The following is a 21,651-nucleotide window of genomic DNA, read 5'->3' as shown; positions in this document are numbered from 1 at the left end:
CAGCTCCAGAGATTTGTTGAATATCTGTGTGAAGATGGGAGCCAGCTGGGAGCTACCTGTAGGGATTGTTATTTCAAACATGTCAGACATTCATGAATTTAGATTTTCCAAATAAAAAAATAATACGGGAAATGTTATCAATCCGCATTCATACCGTTTGTTACATAATAGCATAGTGTGTGTCAATGTTTAAAATATTTGGAGGAGTTATTGTCAGTAATGGTAGAATATGTGAGTAGGCATATTGTATATCAAGCAGTCTTGTTGTCATCAGAGTCCATGACCAGCTGACACCACGATCAGGGTCCACCATGAACTCATGAATGATAATTGCTCTTTTCCCTCTGGGAATAAGACCTCGATAACGCTGACTCACACTCCAACACAGTAGGTGGCGGTAATGCACCTAAACGTTGGTTGCCACCCGCCCAAAAGAAAGAAGAAGAGAAAGAATTTAAATCTGAACATTTAGAATCGCTAGTTAGCGCCTTTGTTAATGATACGCATGCGAATGTCAAACAATGGCCGGAGCTGAGCCTCCATCCCTGAAGGAGACATGTTTACAGGCTGTCAGGAAGCACTTTGCTGCTTTGGCCACGGAGCATGTGCTCGGTAAGCGTGTCTCCGTTCTTTCACCTCATTACAGTACCAACAGTCTTCACAGACGATAAACGAGCATATATAGACACTATTCTCTGAACCGTTCGCAGGAGCTAACATGCAACTGACGCAGTGGACAGACAGACACGGTAGCGCCACTGGAGCCATCTCCATATGTCAGTCATATCTTATTCATATGTCCGTCATAACCTCAATGAATATCGACGAAAGAGGAGATGGGACCCAGCCGGGAGGAAGCCCGGGGCCCCCGTCTGGAGCTAGGCCCAGACGGAGGGCTCGATGGCGAGCGTCTGGTGGCCGGGTTTGCCACGGAGCCCGGTCGGGCATAGCCCGAACAAACTACGTGGCACCCCCCCTCTTTTCATCTCATGGGCCCACCACCTGTGGGAAGACCCGTTGGGGTCGGGTGCGCAGCCACATGGGTGGCAGCGAAGGTAGGGGGTCTCGACGGACCAGACCCGGGCGGCAGAAGCTGGCTCTGGGGACGTGGAACGTCACCTCGCTGTGGGGAAAGGAACCGGAGCTTGTGAGGGAGGTGGAGCGCTATCAGTTAGATCTGGTGGGGCTTACCTCCACGCACAGTCTCAGCTCTGGTACCATACTCCTGGATAAGGGTTGGACTTTATTCTTCTCCGGAGTTGCCAAGGGCGTGAGGCGTCGGGCGGGTGTGGGGATACTCATAAATCCCCGGCTGAGCGCCGCGGTGTTGGAGTTTACCCCGGTAGACGAGAGGGTCGCCTCCCTGCGCCTAAGGGTTGTAGGGGGGAAAACTCTGACTGTTGTTTGTGCGTATGCACCAAACAGCAGTTCAGAGTACTCGGCCTTCTTGGAGACCCTGAATGGAGTCCTGTATGGGGCTCCAGTAGGGGACTCCGTAGTTCTGCTGGGTGACTTCAACGCCCACGTGGGCAACGATGGAGACACCTGGAGAGGCGTGGTGGGGAGGAACGGCCTCCCTGATCTGAACCCGAGCGGTCGTTTGTTATTGGACTTCTGTGCTAGCCATGGATTGTCCATAACAAACACCATGTTCGAACATAAGGGTGCTCATAAGTGTACCTGGTACCAGAGTACCCTAGGCCGAAGATCAATGATCGATTTTGTGATCGTGTCATCTGATCTGAGGCCGCATGTTTTGGACACTCGGGTAAAGAGAGGGGCGGAACTGTCAACCGACCACCATCTGGTTGTGAGTTGGATCAGGGAGTGGGGGAAATTTCCGGATAGACCTGGTAAGCCCAAACGAGTAGTGCGGGTGAACTGGGAACGTCTGGAGGAGGCCCCCGTCCTAGGTATCTTCAACTCACACCTCCGGCGGAGTTTTTCTGGCATTCCTGTGGAGGTTGGGGGCATTGAGCCGGAGTGGGCGGTGTTCAAAGCCTCCATTGCTGAAGCTGCGGCGGCTAGCTGTGGCCTCAGGGTCTTAGGCTCCTCAAGGGGCGGTAACCCTCGGACACCGTGGTGGACACCGGTGGTCAGGGAAGCCGTCCGATTGAAGAAGGAGGCCTTCCGGGATATGATATCCTGGAGGACTCCTGACTCGGTTGCAGGGTACCGACAGGCCCGAAGGGCTGCAGCTGCTGCCGTGTCGGAGGCTAAGCAGCGGGTGTGGGAGAAGTTCGGAGAGGTCATGGAGAAGGACTTTCGGTCGGCACCAAAGTGTTTCTGGAAGACTATCCGGCACCTCAGGAGGGGGAAACGGGGAACCATCCAAGCTGTGTACAGTAAGGATGGGACTCTGTTGACCTCAACTGAGGAGGTTGTCGGACGTTGGAAGGAACACTTTGAGGAACTCCTGAATCCGAATAACACGCCCTCTATGTTGGAGGCAGAGCTCGAGGTTGATGGTGTTTCATCGTCAATTTCCCTGGTGGAGGTCACTGAGGTGGTCAAACATCTCCGCAGTGGCAAGGCCCCAGGGATTGATGAGATCCGGCCAGAAATGCTAAAGGCTCTGGGTGTTGAGGGGCTGTCATGGTTGACACGCCTATTCAACATCGCGTGGGAGTCGGGTACAGTGCCAAAGGAGTGGCAAACTGGGGTGGTGGTTCCCCTGTTCAAAAAGGGGGACCAGAGAGTGTGTGCCAATTACCGGGGCATCACACTTCTCAGCCTCCCTGGTAAGGTCTACTCCAAGGTGCTGGAAAGGAGGGTTCGGCCGATCGTCGAACCTCAGATTGAAGAGGAACAATGCGGTTTTCGCCCCGGACGTGGAACTACAGACCAGCTCTTCACTCTCGCAAGGATCCTGGAGGGGGCCTGGGAGTATGCCCATCCGGTCTACATGTGTTTTGTGGATCTGGAGAAGGCGTATGACCGGGTCCCCCGGGAGAAACTGTGGGAGGTGCTGCGGGAGTATGGGGTAAGGGGGTCTATCCTCAGGGCCATCCAATCCCTGTACTCCCAAAGCGAGAGCTGTGTTCGCGTCCTCGGCAGCCAGTCAGTTTCGTTCTCAGTGGATGCTGGTCTCCGCCAGGGCTGCGCCTTGTCACCAATCCTGTTTGTGATATACATGGACAGGATATCGAGGCGTAGTCGTGGTGGGGAGGGGTTGCAGTTCGGTGGTCTGAGGATCTCGTCACTGCTTTTTGCAGATGACGTGGTCCTCATTGGATCATCGGCCTGTGACCTTCAGCACTCACTGGATCGGCTGGTGGCCGAGTGTGAAGCGGCTGGGATGAGGATCAGCACCTCTAAATCTGAGGCCATGACTCTTAGCAGGAAACCGATGGATTGCTTACTCCGGGTAGGAAATGAGTCCTTAGCCCAAGTGAAGGAGTTCAAGTACCTTGGGGTCTTGTTCGCGAGTGAGGGTACTATGGAGCGTGAGATTGGCCGGAGAATCGGAGCAGCGGGGGCGGTATTGCGTTCGCTTTACCGCACCGTTGTAACGAAAAGAGAGCTGAGCCGCAAGGCAAAGCTCTCGATCTACCGGTCGATCTTCGTTCCTATCCTCACCTATGGTCATGAGGGCTGGGTGATGACCGAAAGGACGAGATCACGGGTACAAGCGGCCGAGATGAGTTTTCTCAGAAGGGTGGCTGGCGTCTCCCTTAGGGATAGGGTGAGAAGCTCAGCCATCCGTGAGGAACTCGGATTAGAGCCGCTGCTCCTTCACTTAGAAAGGAGTCAGCTGAGGTGGTTCGGGCATCTGGTAAGGATGCCCACTGGGCGCCTTCCTTGGGAGGTGTTTCAGGCACGTCCAGTGGGGAGGAGACCTCGGGGAAGACCCAGGACTAGGTGGAGAGATTATATCTCAACACTGGCCTGGGAACGCCTCGGGATCCCCCCGTCAGAGTTGGTCAATGTGGCCCGGGAAAGGGAAGTCTGGGGCCCCCTGCTTGAGCTGCTCCCCCCGCGACCCGACCCCGGATAAGCGGATGAAAATGAGATGAGATGTCCGTCATAACATTCAAGACGTCTGCTCTAAAATGTCACAATAGTGAACAGTAAACACGGTATTAGCCTGTGTACCACTGACTGCCTGCTCTCATATAGATAATTTGCTTCCAGAGCAATGTGTGTTTGCTTTTTTAGTCTTGAAACCCATAAAACAAAAGGGGATGGGTAACAAACTGTGGTCCCAGGGCTCGTTCACAGTGGACTCATGGAAGTTTATTTTTGTTCACCTTTATGCTTTGGTGCTAAGGGAGCTGCTGTCCATTAACCTCTATAACCTCATCTGCCTACTTTAGATCTGCCAGCGGCTCTCATGGAGGAGCTGCTTCCTCAGTTGACTGTATGTCAACTGGATGAGCTGCAGCCGGGGCTCAACCAGAGAGGTAACCGTGTTCTGTGCCTTTCATTTGTACACACAGACAGTAGCTTTGCTCTGATCAGAAGAAATGATAATTTATATTTGTTTTGCCTCTCTCAGGGATATCAACTCACTGTGGTTGGGCGGGTATTCTTAAGGACATCCATGGACCTAACTATGTGGGTATAATATCTCCTCTGTTAATTTACAATATGCAGTAACATCTGGAATCCTGTATGTGATTAGTGTCCTGTTTTACATTTCAGGCAGTGGACTTGCTCACTGAAGACGGGGCCAAATATGAAGTAATGAGGATGCTTTTTCCACCCCTATTTTACGGCCTAACCAACCACTTTGTCGAAAAAAACATCACAAATTTAAACACATCATCATTCATGTTGGCGGCAGCTAAATGTATCAAACATTTTTTACTCTATGCAAGCTCCCAAAAACCCCTTCAAAGTTTAATTGTTGAGCAGCAGCCTCTTCTGAACCTTCTTGAGAAGCAGATCCGGAGTGTTGCAGTGCTGCAGTCCATTGATCTTTTAAAGAGGAAGACACAAGCAGCGTTGTACGTTCTCCATCGACTTTTAGACCACGGTGTGACAAAGAAAATAGTTGTGGATGTGCAGTGTCCCATCGTGCTGGCCTGGCTCCTCCATGGAAGGGGATCCCAGTATGAAAATCCAGAGTTGAAGAGCCTTATGCTCAGCAAAAAGGGAAGCTTTGTTTTACAAGCTGTTTCAGCCAGTGCAGATGGGGCTAGTTGCAGTGCAGGTCTTGAGACCAGGGCTTCAGAAGATGAAGAGGATCAAGTCATCCCATGCAAACGCTCCAAGATGGAATTTGTGTCATCAGAGGAAGAATCTGGAAAAGCAAGTTTCTCTGTAGATCCAAAGGTTAGATGTGGACCCTTCTCCCAATGTGATTATCCCCCGTCAGGGGCTTGTCCACAGGGACAGATCGAATGTCTGGAGGTCAGGCAGTGTGGGTCTGTCTCTCTGAGTGTGCTGAGGAAAAGTCTGCCCACATTTTTCTGCCTTCGCTCTCTAACTCTTCACAGCTTTGGTAAGTTTGTATGTGTTTGTAAGTTTGGGCTGGAGGGTTTTCTGTCTTTAATATGAGTGTAGGAATATCGTCTTGAACTGTTGACAATTGTGTGTATTTGTCTTTGCTTGGCTGCACTCTTCTTCAGTGGCCTTGATTTGTTTTTACGTGCCATTGCAGCCACCTTCAGGGACTCTGATGTGTTGGACCTGGCCAGAGGCCTGAAGCAGCTGTCTGAGAGCTCCCGCTGCTCCCTCACTTATCTCAACATCGGCATCCTGCCATACACCAAGCTCATGGAGATCCTGCTGGATGCAGTCCCCAAAGTGACGTCCCTGCACGTGGAGATCCTCCATATGATGTGGGGACCACATCATCCCCAGACTGCCAAGTCAGACGTGTCAGGTGCTGTCAAGCTTCTACCAAAAGGCTTAAAGTTAGTAGGATTAAAGTTTATACACACATGTAGCTGTGGAAGCGCAAGGTTCTTGAACCATTCCAGCACTAAGGAACAAATACTGTAGTGGTACAATCGATAATCTCATTGTTATAGGTAACATTGTGGGATTGGAAGTTTTTCAACATTTACATTGATTTCTCATGGAATAATGAATTGGGTTAGTTTCACCATGTGCAATTTAAACAATCATTAAAGCCACGGTCAATAACCACAGTGTAGAGCTCCTTTCCAGCATCAGCCACAGTGAGCAATGGTGTCCTCAACTTTCATGAGACTTTGACTCTGACAATTGAGGTCAGCATCTGCACTTAACATTACAAGTTGTCGTCATTCAATAAATATGAAAATTCTTTCATAATTTTTCTTAATAATATAAATGATGTCTATATTAAGCTTAGTGAAATTACTATAGTTTGTGTACCAATAACCTTTGAGCATTAACAGCAGGTATACAGCAGTTACAGTTTTACAATACCGATAATACTGATAACCCCCATCATTTTGTTCACTATAATAGTGATACAAAATGTTTATACCGTTTCATCTCTATTAATGAGTATCTGCAATTAGATTTGATCCAAATAAATATAAATGTGCTTTCATAAGGGCACTGTTGGGACTTGGTTTAGTGACATTCGACTTGTGGATTAAAAAGGTCTGCATATTGCAAGCTGAACTGCTCGTCTAGCACCTCCTCTAACAGCCAAGGTACATGTTCAATCTCAAAATGTTTTGCACAGTATTGTTGTGGTGTAGGGAACGGGCTACAAGATAGTGATGTGTTTCTGGTGATGTGTTCGCTGAACATTAGAGCATGTTAACATTTTCAAGTAATGTTAGGAACACAACAATTTTCAACCAGAATATGACCATAGTATTTCTTGTTCAATCTCTAGTGTCATGATACTATACTGGCCAATAGAAATACATGAACAGAGTATTGATTACAACCCTTTACATATTAGAATCCCACAATGCTTTATTACTCTTTATGTATTATCTTCTGTAACTATTATGGCTCAAATCTGCCCTTTCCGATTGTTTTTGATTTCTGGAAATCACTCTGCGACCCCCTCCAGGGGAATAATACTCTTTCCTGTTTCCTGATGTACTCTAAGCAGAGCTGCCCCTGCAGAAGCTGACAGTCAAAGTAACTGAGCTCCAGACAGATCTGCACTTCATCACATCAGTGCTAAGACGCTCTCCTCATCTCACCTCACTTCACTTAGCTGGGATGAATTTACCAACTGGCTCCTCTCTGAGCCAGCTCCTCATCACTCTTTCAGGTAAAATGTCATGTCAGGGGTTCACCACAGTTTGAGTGTCAAGTCTGTATCGAAGGTCAACAGAGCTGGGGGTGGGTGGTGGGGGGGGGGGGGACTTCAGTGTAACAGTGTGATTGAAAAGAAAAAGCTAAATGAAAGAGAAAAGATCCCAAAGAACAATGAGAGCATATTTGTCTCACCAAGTCTAGTGATGTTATTTATAGTTTTAATTGCTGTCAACTAATTACTAATGTGTCGACCCAAACCAGTACTCTGATCTGCCTGGTATGTGCTACTTTATCAACAATTCAGAAACATAAATGACACACACACACTCACACACACTCTCTCTCTCACACACACTGCTGTATTAATCCACAAAATGTAAAAAAAATTACAATGACTGAATTACTCAAACATTACCTAATTTAAGATTTGCTAAGGTGAGAATAACCCTCATTGACAGTGGAACTGCTCTGTTGCCATGCGAACCAAACGATAGTCTCATACTGATGTTTTTAGGATAACACTGATACATACGCCAATAGTGATGTTTTTATATACAAACAACCAATGTTGATACTGATTCCCTGTATGTATTTGTTTAATTTGTGAGTAGTCTGTCAATCCCTTTTTATATACAGTCTTTTGCCCTAAAATGATGGTTCATCGGTGTAACGCCAAAGTATATGTACTATAGAAGTAATGACATGCCGTCTACTTATAGAGTCCAATCAAGGACTGAGGAGTCTGAACTTGGAAGACTTGAATCTGTCCGATTGTCTCCCTGACATCCTTAATCTACTGAGGAACTGTCAGTTGGAAGGTAAGAAGAGATCTTGCATTGGTTCCTTAAAGGTTCAGTGTGTAGAATTAACTGACATGGTGGTGAAGTTTCATGTTGCAGCTGAACACCTTTCTAAACATGACAGAGAACCTGTGGTATATGGAGATTTTCTAGTCTTGATTACCACTCATAGTGGTTAACAATAGTTTGTCACCCAAATATAAAGCGAGGAAGTCCCCCTCAACAGCAAATTGTAGCTTTAAGTTATGTTGGCATATGAGCCTTTTTCCATGTGCCCCTTTTGAAATTTGAGCACCTGCCCCTCTAAAGGTCTCTGCACGGCCTTGCTAAAGAGGCTGTGGCAGGTCAGAGGGTCTTGAGTTCCTCATGGTTTCCCCTCTTCTTCCCTTAGAGCTGTGGTGTAATGATTGCCGCCTTCTTGAGAAGTGCAGTGACAAGGAGGAAGCTTTGCAGCAGTTGGTGTCTGCTCTGAGGACAGTGCCTTCTCTTCACACTCTGAGCCTTGCTCAGAATCGACTTAGTAAGTTCATCCTTCACATCTTTTCGTTAACAAGGATGGATCAGGACCAATACTGGTACTACACTCTTACATAGCTCTATGCATTGTTATTGAAACAATATGTTTCATCTTGAATGGTTTACATGTGATAGTGTAACGGGTCAGGTCAAGTGAGAAATCACACAGCGTTGGCTTCATTCCCTATCAGCAGAGATGGGACTAACATCTGTGCTGTTTCTGTGTCATGAAATGTTTTGTCTGATGTATGGAGTGACAGGAGGCTGTACACTGATGCTGCTGCATGTCTCTACAGCCAAGAATGTGTGCGTGCTGTCCGAGCTTTTCTCAGGATCTTCACCCAGCTCAGTGAAGAGACTCAACATCAGGTGAGAGCTGCGGATAAACCCAGTACCTGTCCCCCTGAGCGCCAGGTCAAAACACTCTTCCTGATATATGCAGTACATGTATTCAATACCACTTCAGTAAAATGTACACTATATACTCCCATTTTTAGATGTAGATTTACTCTACAAACTAAAGATGTAAAAAACGTTGATTTAATTTCCAAATCATGCACAATAAAAAACAGGCAGTTTATAATGAATATATACACTTACATTTATGATTTTAATCTTAACAAAACATATATGGATAAAATGTGAAATTCCCTCTTTGCACTAGCCTTTTACAGACCGCATTTTACAAATTTATATTGGTTTGTGACAAACCCAGTCTTTGCTGTACTGTAACAATGGAATATATAGGTCATTATGTAATATCATTAATCAGTTCTTTTATGATGGTTAAGTATCACGTTGATCAACCTTAAAACAACTGTAAACCTGGTACATAGAATTCTTTTTTTTTAAAGTCTTGTTGAACACAGGCAAACGCTTTTCCTATAAAAATGTGAATCTATCTTAACATATGTTGAGATCATCTAACTTAACATAATGAACCAACTTAATTACCATTATTAAAATAATCATCTTGTTCTTGTTGAATCAATCATTAAAATATTCACATTGTTATGAGGCTCATGACAATGGAGTGAGGTGTCCAGTGAGTTCCGTGCTCTATCCTCTGTTTATGTGAAACATGTATCTGTTAAGATTTCAGAAGACTGAGGATCGAGAATAGTTGATCTACATGAAGAAAAGGTTTCAGAGCTCAGATATTCATCAGTCACTTGGATAAACCAGTAAATGTAGAAAACAAATTCAATGCTAGGAGTTCAGACTTTTTATTGCCACCACACAGTGCATGCACACACATACACACAATTGTGCACAGAGACGTTTTGACATGACCTCTTCTGTGCACACTGTGACATGTTTCATCTAAAGTTTATCTGTATTAATAAGATTCCGTGAAAATTCAAAGTTCATGTCCGGCTTGCTTCCTGTTTCTCTGATGTTGAATAAACATGGCCACTTAGCTGTTGTGAGAAAACATCAGTTCTCTACAATTAATCTTCAGAATTTAAAGCATCAAATAACTAATTAACACATACACTCCTGATCAAAATTTTAAGACCAGTTAAAAAATTGCATGAATTTGCATTTTGCACTGTTGAATCTTAGGAAGGTTCAAAGTAGAGTTTCAAAATGCAAAAAGAAGAAATGGGAACAAGAGCCCAAAAGTTGTGAGCAGCCAATTTATTGAAAACAACAATTTAACTGAAGTAGGCTGTTCATCAGCTGATCAAAAGTTTAAGACCACTCCTAAAAAAATCAAAAAAAACCCCTCCTAAAACAGAAATTAAAGTTTCAAAAACTGACCCAGTAATGGCTTGTCCTGCTGAAAAACCCAGTCGTTACCACACAGACGAGGGCCCTCAGTCATGCCCGCTGCAACATCCCCACATAGCCAGCTGCTGTTTGACGCCCCTGCACAACCTGGAGCTCCATTGTTCCATTGAAGGAAAAGGCACCCCAGATCATGATGGCGCCCCCTCCACTGTGCCGCGTAGAAAACATCTCAGGTGGCATCTCCTTGTCATGCCAGTAACGTTGGAAGCCATCAGGACCATCAAGGTTAAATTTTTTCTCGTCAGAGAATAAAACTTTCTTCCACCTTTGAATGCCCCAGTTTGGTGCTCCCTTGCAAAGTCTCAACTGGCAATTTTGTGGCGTTGAAGGAGACGTGGGCTTTGAAGACGTTTCTTGTTTTTGAAGCCCTTCCTTCGCAGATGCCGTCTGATGGTTATTGGGCTGCAGTCAGCACCAGTAATGGCCTTAATTTGGGACGAGGATTGTCCCGTGTCTTGACAGACAGCCCATCGGATCCTCCGGCTCAGCGCCGGTGAGATTATTTTGGGTCTACCACTTGATTTTTTTGTTCCATAACCCTGAGGATCTTTTAAGAAATGCAAAATGACTGTCTTACTGCGTCCAACCTCAGCAGCGATGGCACGTTGTGAGAGGCCTTGTTTATGCAGTTCAACAATCCTTCCACGTTCAAAGACGGTGAGCTTTTTTGCCTTTGCCATCAAGAGATCTTCACAGTGTGATTACTTGACAGGAAAGGACATGGAATCCAAATTTTTGCACAGATTTTCGTTTTTAAAGGCTGTGGTCTTAAACTTTTGATCAGCTGATGAACAGCCTATTTGAGTTAAATTGTTGTTTTCAATAAATTGCCTGCTCACAACTTTTGGTCTCTTGTTCCCATTTCTTCTTTTTGCATTTTGAAGCTCTACTTAGAACCTTCCTAAGATCCAACAGTGCAAAATGCAAATTCATGCAATTTTTTAACTGGTCTTAAGATTTTGATCAGGAGTGTATGTTAGTGGACACATGAGCATTTTAACAGGCTTCCTAAAATGAGCAAAACCATGTTTGAGAAATATTTAAATGATATGTCCTTTGGACTTTTATTTTGGTCCATGTCCCATCCACTTACATGCAGGCGGCAAGGTTTATGAGCGAGCCTTCAGGGGATGATCAAATTATTTCATGTTGTCCGTCTTTATTCACTGTATGTTTCAATAGAAAACATTAACAGTGGCTCATACATCCTTCATGTGAATTACATGAGGGTCATCATTCTTATTTTGTATTTAACAGTGGTGTAAAATAACAGCTTTTTCTTTACAATACTAAGGTGTAATATAAAGGTACTTGTGTGATTTTTATTGTATTCATAATATCTATCCATAATGAGGTATAAGTTTACAATGTCATATGCTTTGTTGTGTCCCGAATAGCTACAACTTCATTCAGCCGGCGGAGCTACTGGAGTTTGCTCACAGACTGAGGACACATCGCCCCCCACAGCAACTGACTCTGGACCTCAGGATGAACCCTGGGGATCGAGACCCTGACACCTGGAACGCTGCTCTGAACCTGCTCCGTCCACTCTGCGTGTTGCTGCTGGAAAGGTGGAAGTCCACAGACACGATGGTCGACCACATCAGCAACATGTGAACTAATATGACTGTAAACAGTCAGTATTTTTGTACAGGTTTTCATTTAGTCTGTGGTCAGTTTGACTTCAATACAAGACTTCAAGACAACACTGTTCCGGATAAACAGCTTCTCTGTCAAGTTTGTGTTCACAGAGCATGCAGTCAAGCTGCAGAGAACTGGACAAAGCGCCATAACTGGTTTAGACTAGTTAGTAAAGTTATGGTAGAACACAAATATTGTTGCCTTGTAATTGGTTTTTCATAACTGTGTTATATACACTCATTGGACACTTTATTAGGCACACCTGTTCAAGACGTGGTGAAGACGACTTGCTGAAGTTCAGAGCATCAAAATGGGGAAGAAGGGGAATTAAGTGACTTTGAAAATAGCATGGTTGTTGGTGCCAGACGGACTGGTCTGAGTATTTCAAAAACTGCTGATCTCCTGGAATTTTCACACACAACCATCTCTAGGGTTTACAGACAATCTAGTGAGTGGCGGTTGGGGGGGAGAAAATGCCTTGTTGATGTCAGAGGAGGATGGGCAGAGTGGTCCGAGATGAAAGAAAGGCACCAGCAACTCAAATTACCACTCGTTACAACCAAGGTATGCAGAATATCGTCTCTGAACGCACAACACGTCTATCCTTGAAGCAGATGGGTTACAGCAACAGAAGAAAACAACAGGTGCCACTCCTGCCAGCAAAGAACAGGAAACTGAGGCTACAATTCACACAGGCTCACCAAAATTGGACAATGGAAGATTGGAAAACGTTGCCTGGTCTGATGAGTCTCGATTTCAGCTGCGACATACAGTCGGTACGGTCAGAATTTGGCATAAACAACATGAAAGCATGAATCCATCCTGTCTTGTATCAACGGTTCAGGCTGCTGGTGGTTATATTATGGTGTGGGGGATATTGTCTTGGCACACTTTGGGCCCCTTGGTAACAATTCAGCATTTTTAAACGCCAAGACTTGTTGAATCTATGCTACGAAGAGCAAAAGGGGGTCCAACGTGGTACTAGCAAGGTGTACCTAATCAAGTGTCCGGTGAGTGTATATTTAGTAAGCATGGTATTCAAAGTGAGCATGGTATTCAAAGTGAGCAGAGTGCGAAAAGAACAGCATGTAGTGTTTGACATTTGAATCGTTTATTAAATCAGCATCTGTTACACCTCAAATTCTCCTCTCGAACAGTGTGAGTGACAGTGGACGTTCAGATACAACTGAAAAACCTGGAGGACTGACATTGTAAAGCAGTTTCACAGCAGCTGTCTCACATTTTATTTTTTTTTAAATAATTTATTTTTACATTAGACGAACAGCATCAACACTGACCACCAATTCATCATTAGTAGGAACCAAGTAGAAAAAACAATCAGAGAAAAGGGATTAAAAAGAGCTTCAAGTTTCTCTAAGTAGATTTTTTTTTAAAGCTAAATACTGCAACGCTGTAAGTTTGTCCTTATTTTATATTCTTACGTTTGAGTAAATTCAAGTTGAAGAGAGTGAACACAGGATGTCTGCATGCTAATTGGTTGATATACTGGGCCTATCTACAACCATCACTGACTGTACATAAAACAAAAGACAATTCACAAACACACCGGGCTGCCTCCGAGGCTCATGATTCATTAAGCATTTAGACCGAAACTAAAATTTAAAGATTCATACCACATTAAGAAGTCAGTCTGTTCGTTATTAGTGATTCAAATAGTGACATGATTGGCTGCTCGGAATGAGCAAATTGGTGTATACTGTATTAGTGTATGTCACAAATTATGTCTTGTTAGTTAGTATAAGCTGATCACCAGTGTTCAAACCTGGCTACCATCCAACTGTGGGTGATCAATAAGTAGTTCCATCGAGCTGCTGCTCAAACCATCTTAGGAAATAAGAAACAACCTGGAAATGCAGAGTTTAGACTTAGCTAAGCTAGCCTCAAACCTGTCTCTGTACAGGTGTCAGGACGATTTCAACAAAGTGCTTATCTGATCATTGAACCCCCCACACCTTTCTAATAGAGAGGGGCTGCAGTGATTGACCATGTGTTTGCGAAAGCATGTATGTTGACAAAATGGGCTTTATAAAGTGGCCTTGTTATTTCGTTTTGCGAGATTGCTCATGGTGTATCAATAAGTCGCTCACTCAGGTAGAGGATTACATAAATCTGTTAATTCCACACTGTCCTGTTGTTAAACCTTTAGCTCTTGTGTGTGGTAAAGGACCAAACATCCACCACACAGCCCTGCTCCCATGAGGATCTGATGTCTTTATTATTTAATAGGATGGATTATGAGGGAGGCAGTGTGTTAGTGTTCAGAATCTTTGCAGCTTGGTTCAGTGACACACTGATGCATTTACTGGAGATGAAGCGCTCACTTATGCAGCCCATGATCTCTACGACACATGAAGGAATCAATCTCTTACACATCACCTGTTTCTTGAAAGAGTGACAGATCATTGTGACACTGGAACACACATTCTATGAAAGGCAGAGACCTGTGTGTCCACAGACTGTTCAGAGAGTCGCCTTCGACTGCCACTCGTAAATCTCTAACAAGGTGAGGGAGATTTACACTGAAACAAGACTTCAGAAACAAAAAAACATCCTACACCCCCAACATGTGACACAGCAAGTTCCACTATCACATATGGTGCCTCTCCTCTCGTTTCTGGATAAACTTATTTTTACATAGTCTGTACAGTGTCAATATACACATTATCTATCTTGAGTGAGCTGTACATCACACGCACGCACGCACGCACACACAGTGACACAGTGACAAAAAAAAGTGTAATTTAGCTTAAGATTAACACTGTCATTTGGACCTTTAAGATGGAATATAATGTTTTTCAGGATTGTCCGTGTGTGTGTGTGTTCGTGTTAAGTATTCACAATCAATTTCAGTCGTGTAACAAAAAAACCCTAATGAATCGAAATGATACAGCAAGATTCACACAATCATACATATACATACACGTGTTGTAAGAAAAACAGACGTGCATACATACAGGAGGCTATAATACTGTATCTGGAGAAGGCATTAAGGAAATCTCAAATAAATATAAAATAAATTAAATTATATAAAAAGAACGGGTTAAAAAACATAGAAATTCTGTTAAATACAAATCTCAAATGAGTTGAATACACAGCAGTAGCTGATCATAGACAGAGACAAATGTGGATGTAAGAGACAATCAGATTGTGTAAACCATGAGACAGGGGGACAGACAAGCACGCACACAGGTACATGCATTCACAAAGTATTAGTTAGCAGAAAGGCCTGTCGCTCACTGACTTGGTGGACTGATGCTCTGCTGTCAGATCAGGTGAGGTTGTGGCTGGAGATAAGATGTAAGAATGGAAAGGATGAACGATGGAGGAGAAGAGGCAGGGAGGTTGGAGGTTAGCAAGAAGGATGAAGTTGAGCAGGAAGGATGGAGATGAGCAGGAAGGATGGAGGAGAGCAGGGTAGGAGGGTGGAGGTGAGGTGGAAGGATGTAGGAGAAGAGGTTGGAGGTTAGCAAGAAGGATGGAGGTGAGCAGGAAGGATGGAAGAGAGGAGGGTGGGAGGATGGGGGAGAGGAGGGTGTGAGGATGGTGGAGAGGTGGGAGGATAGAGGATGCCAGGATGGTGGTGAAGAGAGTGGCATTACGGTGGTTCGGATGGGGGGAAGATGGAGAAGACGTTGGCAGGATGAAGTTGAAGAAGGTGTTGAGGATGGAGGAGAAGAGGTTGGCAGGATGAAGGCGAAGAGGGTGGGCGGATGGAGGAGAGGAGGTTGGCAGGATGAAGGTGAGGTGGGAGGAGCATGCCCTCCTGCTGTGAGCTGTGGTCACAATGGACACAGATTCTGACTGATGTGGAGGGGGTTTGTTTTGAGAGCAGATCCATGGAGCAGCCACCCATCGCCTGTCATGGAGCCGAGGTGAGAGTCACTGTTTCTCTGTCTGCACAGTAGGAGCAGCTGAGGGGTCCAGGAGGCTGTACATGTCACATGACTGCCCTCCACCATGTTGATTGATCAGAACATGGACACCAAACAACAGCTGCAGTGTCATTCAGTCATTCACCCCAGACACAGTTTACCTCTGACAGAAGATTGAAGTGTTTGTCTGACTTGCTCTGTGATGATGACACCACTCCTCTTTGCTTGTGTTGATTGACGCTTTGGCCATAGTGGCTGCTGTGCAAGTGTTGGAAGAGTGATGCTGCATTCATGTCACATGGACTGAATGGGAAGAACACCAGGAAACTTAATCATCAGCATGTAGAGGCGTAACCTCAGTGCCCCCTTGTTAACAAGTACAACCATATTAAAGCCACTACCTGTTTGATAACCTGTTATGACCGACTCTGATGACAGCGTGATACATTGACTCACAGTGAGAAGCTGCTTCAAGTTCAGGGTTCAAAGTCTGTCTGATTCCTTACGATATGATTACGTGTAATCACTGAACTTCCTAACACTGGAAACTCAGACTGCTTATAGTCAGTGTGAAACTGGAACCTATTGACAGCCTCTGACTACAGCACATTCAGTTGCATATTCTAAGTGTTGTCTGAATGGAGTGTATGAAAGGCATTAGTACGTTTACATTAGTGTGAACAGGCTGTGTGCAGGACCCCCTAAACTTCATCTTGGACTTTTAGTAGAATGTTTGTCTGTAATTACGTACCAAAGTATGTACGTATAATGGACAACTGCTTGGTACAATGTGGTCTACAAATATTTATTATTATTAATATTTAATTTTTTCTATCAATTTCCCAATTGCATTAACTAATAATGAAATTATATTATTCATTACATCAATGTAAAGGGCACCAGGAGATAAATCCTAAAATTAAATGATTCATTCCTTTAAGTTGCACCTGATGAACCTTAACTTTGCTGTAGCTGGCAGAGAGGTCAGTGCACAGCCACCTCAGTCCGATGTGGCCTCAGTCTTTTGAACTTTACAAGTGTATAACAATACAGGAACACTTTGGACGACTGTGCTGGCAGTGTGGAATTGATGTGTGTTCGAGAAAGTACTGCACATAGGTGCACTATTTGAAAGGCTCAACTGTAGTGAAGAGAGATTTTTGTGGTCATCAAGACTTGAAAAGTGCTATGTAATAATTGCATTCCTGACATCAGTGCCTACAGCAGCGAGGAGAGAATAAGAGATGTTTTGAGATGACATTTAAATCAATATGAGAAAGGTAAATCCAGAGTTTTTGGAGACCTGCAGAGAGCCTGTGCAAAGTAACATGTAGAGTCAGTGATCACAATCAGCCATGAAGTACACTGAGTGACACTGTTCACTATTTTGCATTAACTTCAAACTAAAATTAACATAAACACTGTCTATAATAATGTGTCTGTCCAACACCGTGGAAACTGTGCACAACTCTGGGTGATTCACTGTCCATGCTCTCGTCACTTGATGGCTAAGAGGCCAACTGTCACAGTATCACTGTCTTCCTCGCACTCCTTTAACAGAATGAAGTGAGGTTCAGTCTTCTCTCTCCCTGTCTGTTCCCTGGAAGCAGCACACGTGTGCTGCAGTGAAGAGTTTTCAGCTCCTACCCTGGCAGTGTGAAAAGTTCTGTTTGCTGCCTGTGAAAACACGTTGGTCACTGCATCACCTCTCAGTCGGAGAATCTAACAGATAATATGATATCATTAGAGAGTGATAGAACAGTGCAGTTAGGGTTCACTTGTTGTGAAAATCTGGTGCTGGATGCGTTGTTCAGCCAGGGCTTGACAGAGGCAGAATTCCTGCTCTTTGTCGGATTGTGGTGTTCACAGCAGAGGTTGAAATCCTGTGGCTGAACATGTGTGCCTGTACTGTGTGTGTGAGTGTGTGTGTTTGTGTGTCTGTGCGTGTGTGCGTGCGTGTCAGTATGACAGTGTATGTGTGTGTGAGCAGGAGAAAACATAGACAAACACCAGTTCATTTCAAACTTACAAGTTGGATTTAAAATGAACCAGTGAAACATGACTCCGATGACATGATGAGATCCCTGCTGATTCCTTCATATTCTATGTGTACAGTCGATTAGTGCATGTGAAGGCACACACAGTACTATATGAAACACCTTGTCACTCCAATAGCGGCAGAAAAAGAAAAACAGCTGGTTCAACTCAAAATGTACAGAGGACAGAGTCAGATCAGTTGAGTTAGTTCTAGGAAAGTAAACATGTTGGAGATGTGAGGTATTCACCAAGCAGCAGAATGAATGTATGATGTCCCTGTGCTGGGGGAGAGCGTAGAGGCCTGCCATCGAGGGGGTTAAAGGGAGTGTAAAGGAGGATGGGAGTGAAGTTTGTGTGTGTGTATAGAGGCAGTGGTGGTGGTGTTGGGGGGCTATAGGATTCCATCCATGAAGCTGGTGTCCAGTCGCTGGATGAGCACACGGATGAAGGACATCTCCTTGCGAGTATTCTCAAAGATGACCCTGGGGTCGTCTGACTGGCAGCGGAGACAGTTGGGAGCCATGACCATTGCCAGGTTGTTCACATCCATCTTGGTGATGACCACATTGGCAGACTGAGCAAACACCTATGAACACAACACACATCAGAGTTCTGCGTTCTGAAGGTCGTCGGAGGTAAGACTAAATAATTTATTTAATATTAATTTAAACTCAAGGCAACCCTAGATCTTTTGTAACCTACCAGCATTAAAAACCTAAACTTGTATTGACAGTATATGAAGATTAAATAGTAAATACTTGATCCATGGCTAAAATGCATCTGTCTCTTTAAGAAGCACTTGCTGCAGGTGTGAGGAAAAGTTGCAACATCATTTCCAGCTTTTGACAGCGTGTTCTGTGTAATGTGGAGCTGCTGTTGAATATTGTTTGTGTAATGTTTCAGACCTGTGAGCAGTTGAAACTAAGCCTCATTCATCTCCAATGAATTGGAATAGAGGACCAAAAAACTAGGTGAAGAAATACAATCACTAACCCAAACCATAGTTCCTCTAATGGCCACAAGTGTCTTTCTTCAACAAATGAACAAATAACATATGTCTTAGGGGTAAATTTATGTAAAGGAAATGTTTCAGTGAAATCACAGTATATCTGTCTGATTGACAGGAGTTTAACCCTAGACCCTTCTGGTCCAACATCAGCTCCAGTCCTACAACTTTGAAGTTTTAAGTATCCATTGTCGTAAAGGTCCACTGTGTACGATTTAGGTGACAGGGATCTATTGACAGAAATTGAATATTAAATAATCCTAGTGAAGTTTTCAGGAATTCATAATCCACACCTCATTTAGTTCAATCTGTCTGTTATGCAGCAGGGGGGCAGCAAGTAATTCATAACTAAAAACAGAATTGATTGGAAATGACAACATCTCAATTCCTATAGTGTAAGATTATAATGGATTAAGTCTTTATCATATTCCGTGGATACAAATGTTTGCATATATTCCTCTGTTAGCAGGTCTATGTGTTAGAAATGTACACAAAATACAAAAACTGAATACAGACTGAAGTGGTAAATATCTACAACTAATACAATGTTATTCACCAAATGACAGAGAAAGAATGTTGGAACCTAGTGTTCAGAGCAGCGTAATCCCTGTGTAACCTGTGTATGTTACCTGTAGGAAGCGGATGAGGTAGCAGAGCACCAGTTTGTTGATGTGTGGCAGACCCAGGACCACATTGATGGCTGCCTCTGGGTTGTCATAGTGACTGATACACTCGTCATAAAACTCGTGAGGGATCAAGGGCTCCTCCAGTTCCCTGTACCAGAGCTTCAGCAGGGATGCTGGGGAGACACAGGAGGACACATAGACAGGGTCAGAGCGTATTCACATGAACCCATTACTGCAGGTGAACCATCTAGGCTTAGTTTGTGTGCGTGTGTGTGTGTGTGTGTTAACCTGGGATGTGTGGGTCTTCCAGTCCTGTAGGAATTTTCCATTGATCCACTTGCAGCTTGAGGGCATTGACTTCATCAATGTCACCTGGTACTCTGGAGGTCAAAGGTAGCATGATAATTACATTTCTGTATTTCTTTATATGCACACGGTTGTCTTAACCCTGAAATCTCCAAAAACTTCAAAGCAGCTCCACAGTAGAGGAGTTGAAGCCGGCCACAGCTGCAAAAAGCTATGGTTCTCTAACAGCAAACAGACCGGAGGCAGCAAAAATATATGGTTGAAAACACATGTGTAATTGAACATAAATTATAATCAGTTCATCTCTGAGCCAAAGTTATCATCAACAGCAAATGAATATCCCTCACATAATTCCTGATATATCCTGGCGGTTCCTTTCACAAACCCCTCTCACCTGAAGATGCCTTCTGTCTGGTCCCCATTTAGTCCCAGAACCTCTTCAGAGAGGCGAGTCTGCACCCAAGGTAGCTGGCTGTCTGGATACCTCTCCTTCTGCAGGGCCATTACCTCCTCCAGCGAGGAACTAAACATGGAGGGACTGAAGATGGCATTTCTGGCATGCATGATCTCCTCAAGACAGGGCTTTTGCAGGCCCTGAGGACAGACAGACAAACACGCACACGCACACGCACACACACGCACACACACACACACACACACTGGAGTTAATATTCATACAGCAGGCTGATGAAGGGCAGTTTGAGGACTTGAAAAATGTGAGTGAGACAGCAGTGGGAGGAGAGAAAAGTCAGTTCATCCACAGGACATTCAGCTCATTAATTTCCTGTTAGCAGATTAACACTAAAAGTGACAAATGATACCTGTTAGTGACCGACTGAGACTCTGGCACTACACGGTACACAGGATCTGAGCCAAGCTGCTGTCTGCCAACACACTCACAAAACACACATGTGAAATGTAATACCAAAACCATGGGTGTTAATCTGCTGCTATATCAGCCTCTATTACTCTAGTTTCAGGCTTTTTCACCAGGCTCCATGTGTTCCCATTCAGGCACAAGAGCATTAATGAATAGTCAACATACAGTCGTTTTTCTAATTCTTTGAAATGAGATGGTTTCCACAGGCTGGTCCAGTGCTTTAACACCAAAATGGGAAAAGCAGATATCTAAGTTCTGGCCTGGGCCTATCATGAGACAGAGTAGGTACAGTTCCAGCCTGGACCCCCTGAGGTGTGACATTTGCAGCCATGTTTGCTGCATCCTAAATAGCATAATGAGTTTTTCAAGGTTTCTGCCGACCTTGTTCCCATGCTGGTAAATCAAGTCTTACTCTATAGTTAAGGGATTGGAACTGAGATATTCTCCTCAATATCCATCTGACACTGTGGTGCATAGTCAGCTGACTGAGATACTGTGGTGATTTGATCTCTCTATTGCAGGTTCTTAAAGAAGCATATGCTAGTTCCCACCCAAAAGTCTAAAAACTTGAGATGCATACATGTGGTGGTGAATTGACTTGATCATAAACCTTAAAGGGGACATATTCTGCCCATTTTACCACAGTTGACATGGCTCCTTGGGGTCTTAATGAAATAATAATTGCAAACAGCACCTTTTTACCCTGTCTAAAACAGCCCTCCTTAGATTGACCTGTTTACCCCGACCGCCCGCTCTGCTTCTCGGTCAGACCTCCGCCTCTCACCCCGCTCCCCGGCTGGTTAGCGTCCCCCTTCGGCTAGCTTCCCAGCTAACACCTGCCGCCCCGAGCTGCGGAGGGTGCTGTGGCTCGTAACTTTCCCCAGTCTCCTCCTCCGCCAGATCTCGGTAGAAATGCTAGATACCCAAATTAACGTGTAGAAACATTACAAAAGTGGAATTTTCATAATATGTCCCCTTAAACCAAAAGTTGTAT

At 44.4% G+C, this 21,651-nt stretch overlaps 2 protein-coding genes and 1 long non-coding RNA gene across 3 annotated transcripts in view; 1 reads left to right on the top strand and 2 right to left on the bottom strand.

Annotated features, from left to right (window-relative positions):
• The window catches only part of LOC133960548 (uncharacterized), a 383,773-nt gene that overhangs the window by 284,340 nt on the left and 77,782 nt on the right, over positions 1-21,651 (bottom strand). The window lies entirely within an intron of this gene.
• lrrc41 (leucine rich repeat containing 41) lies at positions 442-13,050 on the top strand. Its single transcript, XM_062395617.1, has 10 exons — positions 442-612; positions 4,317-4,403; positions 4,499-4,557; positions 4,645-5,446; positions 5,606-5,830; positions 7,007-7,171; positions 7,878-7,976; positions 8,350-8,478; positions 8,771-8,843; positions 11,666-13,050. The coding sequence occupies exons 1-10, from the start codon at positions 522-524 to the stop codon at positions 11,883-11,885; spliced, it is 1,950 nt and encodes a 649-aa protein (XP_062251601.1). The 5' UTR covers positions 442-521; the 3' UTR covers positions 11,886-13,050.
• Positions 13,243-21,651, bottom strand: part of arhgap39 (Rho GTPase activating protein 39) — a 75,839-nt gene continuing 67,430 nt past the window's right edge. The window contains exons 8-11 of the mRNA XM_062395616.1: positions 20,172-20,371; positions 19,760-19,851; positions 19,475-19,644; positions 13,243-18,425 (exon numbers count right to left, since the gene is read on the bottom strand). Coding sequence (XP_062251600.1) covers positions 18,231-18,425; positions 19,475-19,644; positions 19,760-19,851; positions 20,172-20,371 — 657 coding nt within the window. The 3' untranslated portion in view covers positions 13,243-18,230. The remainder of the gene's footprint in view (positions 18,426-19,474; positions 19,645-19,759; positions 19,852-20,171; positions 20,372-21,651) is intronic.

This window comes from Platichthys flesus, chromosome 9 (assembly GCF_949316205.1).
Source record: "Platichthys flesus chromosome 9, fPlaFle2.1, whole genome shotgun sequence".
Taxonomy (NCBI): Eukaryota; Metazoa; Chordata; class Actinopteri; order Pleuronectiformes; family Pleuronectidae; genus Platichthys; species Platichthys flesus.
Note: the sequence above shows the minus strand (reverse complement) of the source record. Positions and strands in the feature narration are given on the sequence as shown.

Excerpts from the sequence above, each read along its gene's own strand:
- lrrc41 (XM_062395617.1), top strand. The coding sequence starts at position 522 with ATGGCCGGAGCTGAGCCTCCATCCCTGAAGGAGACATGTTTACAGGCT. Across the intron at positions 7,977-8,349 it reads GAGGAACTGTCAGTTGGAAG|AGCTGTGGTGTAATGATTGC; the intron begins GTAAGAAGAGAT and ends TTCTTCCCTTAG. Across the intron at positions 8,479-8,770 it reads CCTTGCTCAGAATCGACTTA|CCAAGAATGTGTGCGTGCTG; the intron begins GTAAGTTCATCC and ends ATGTCTCTACAG.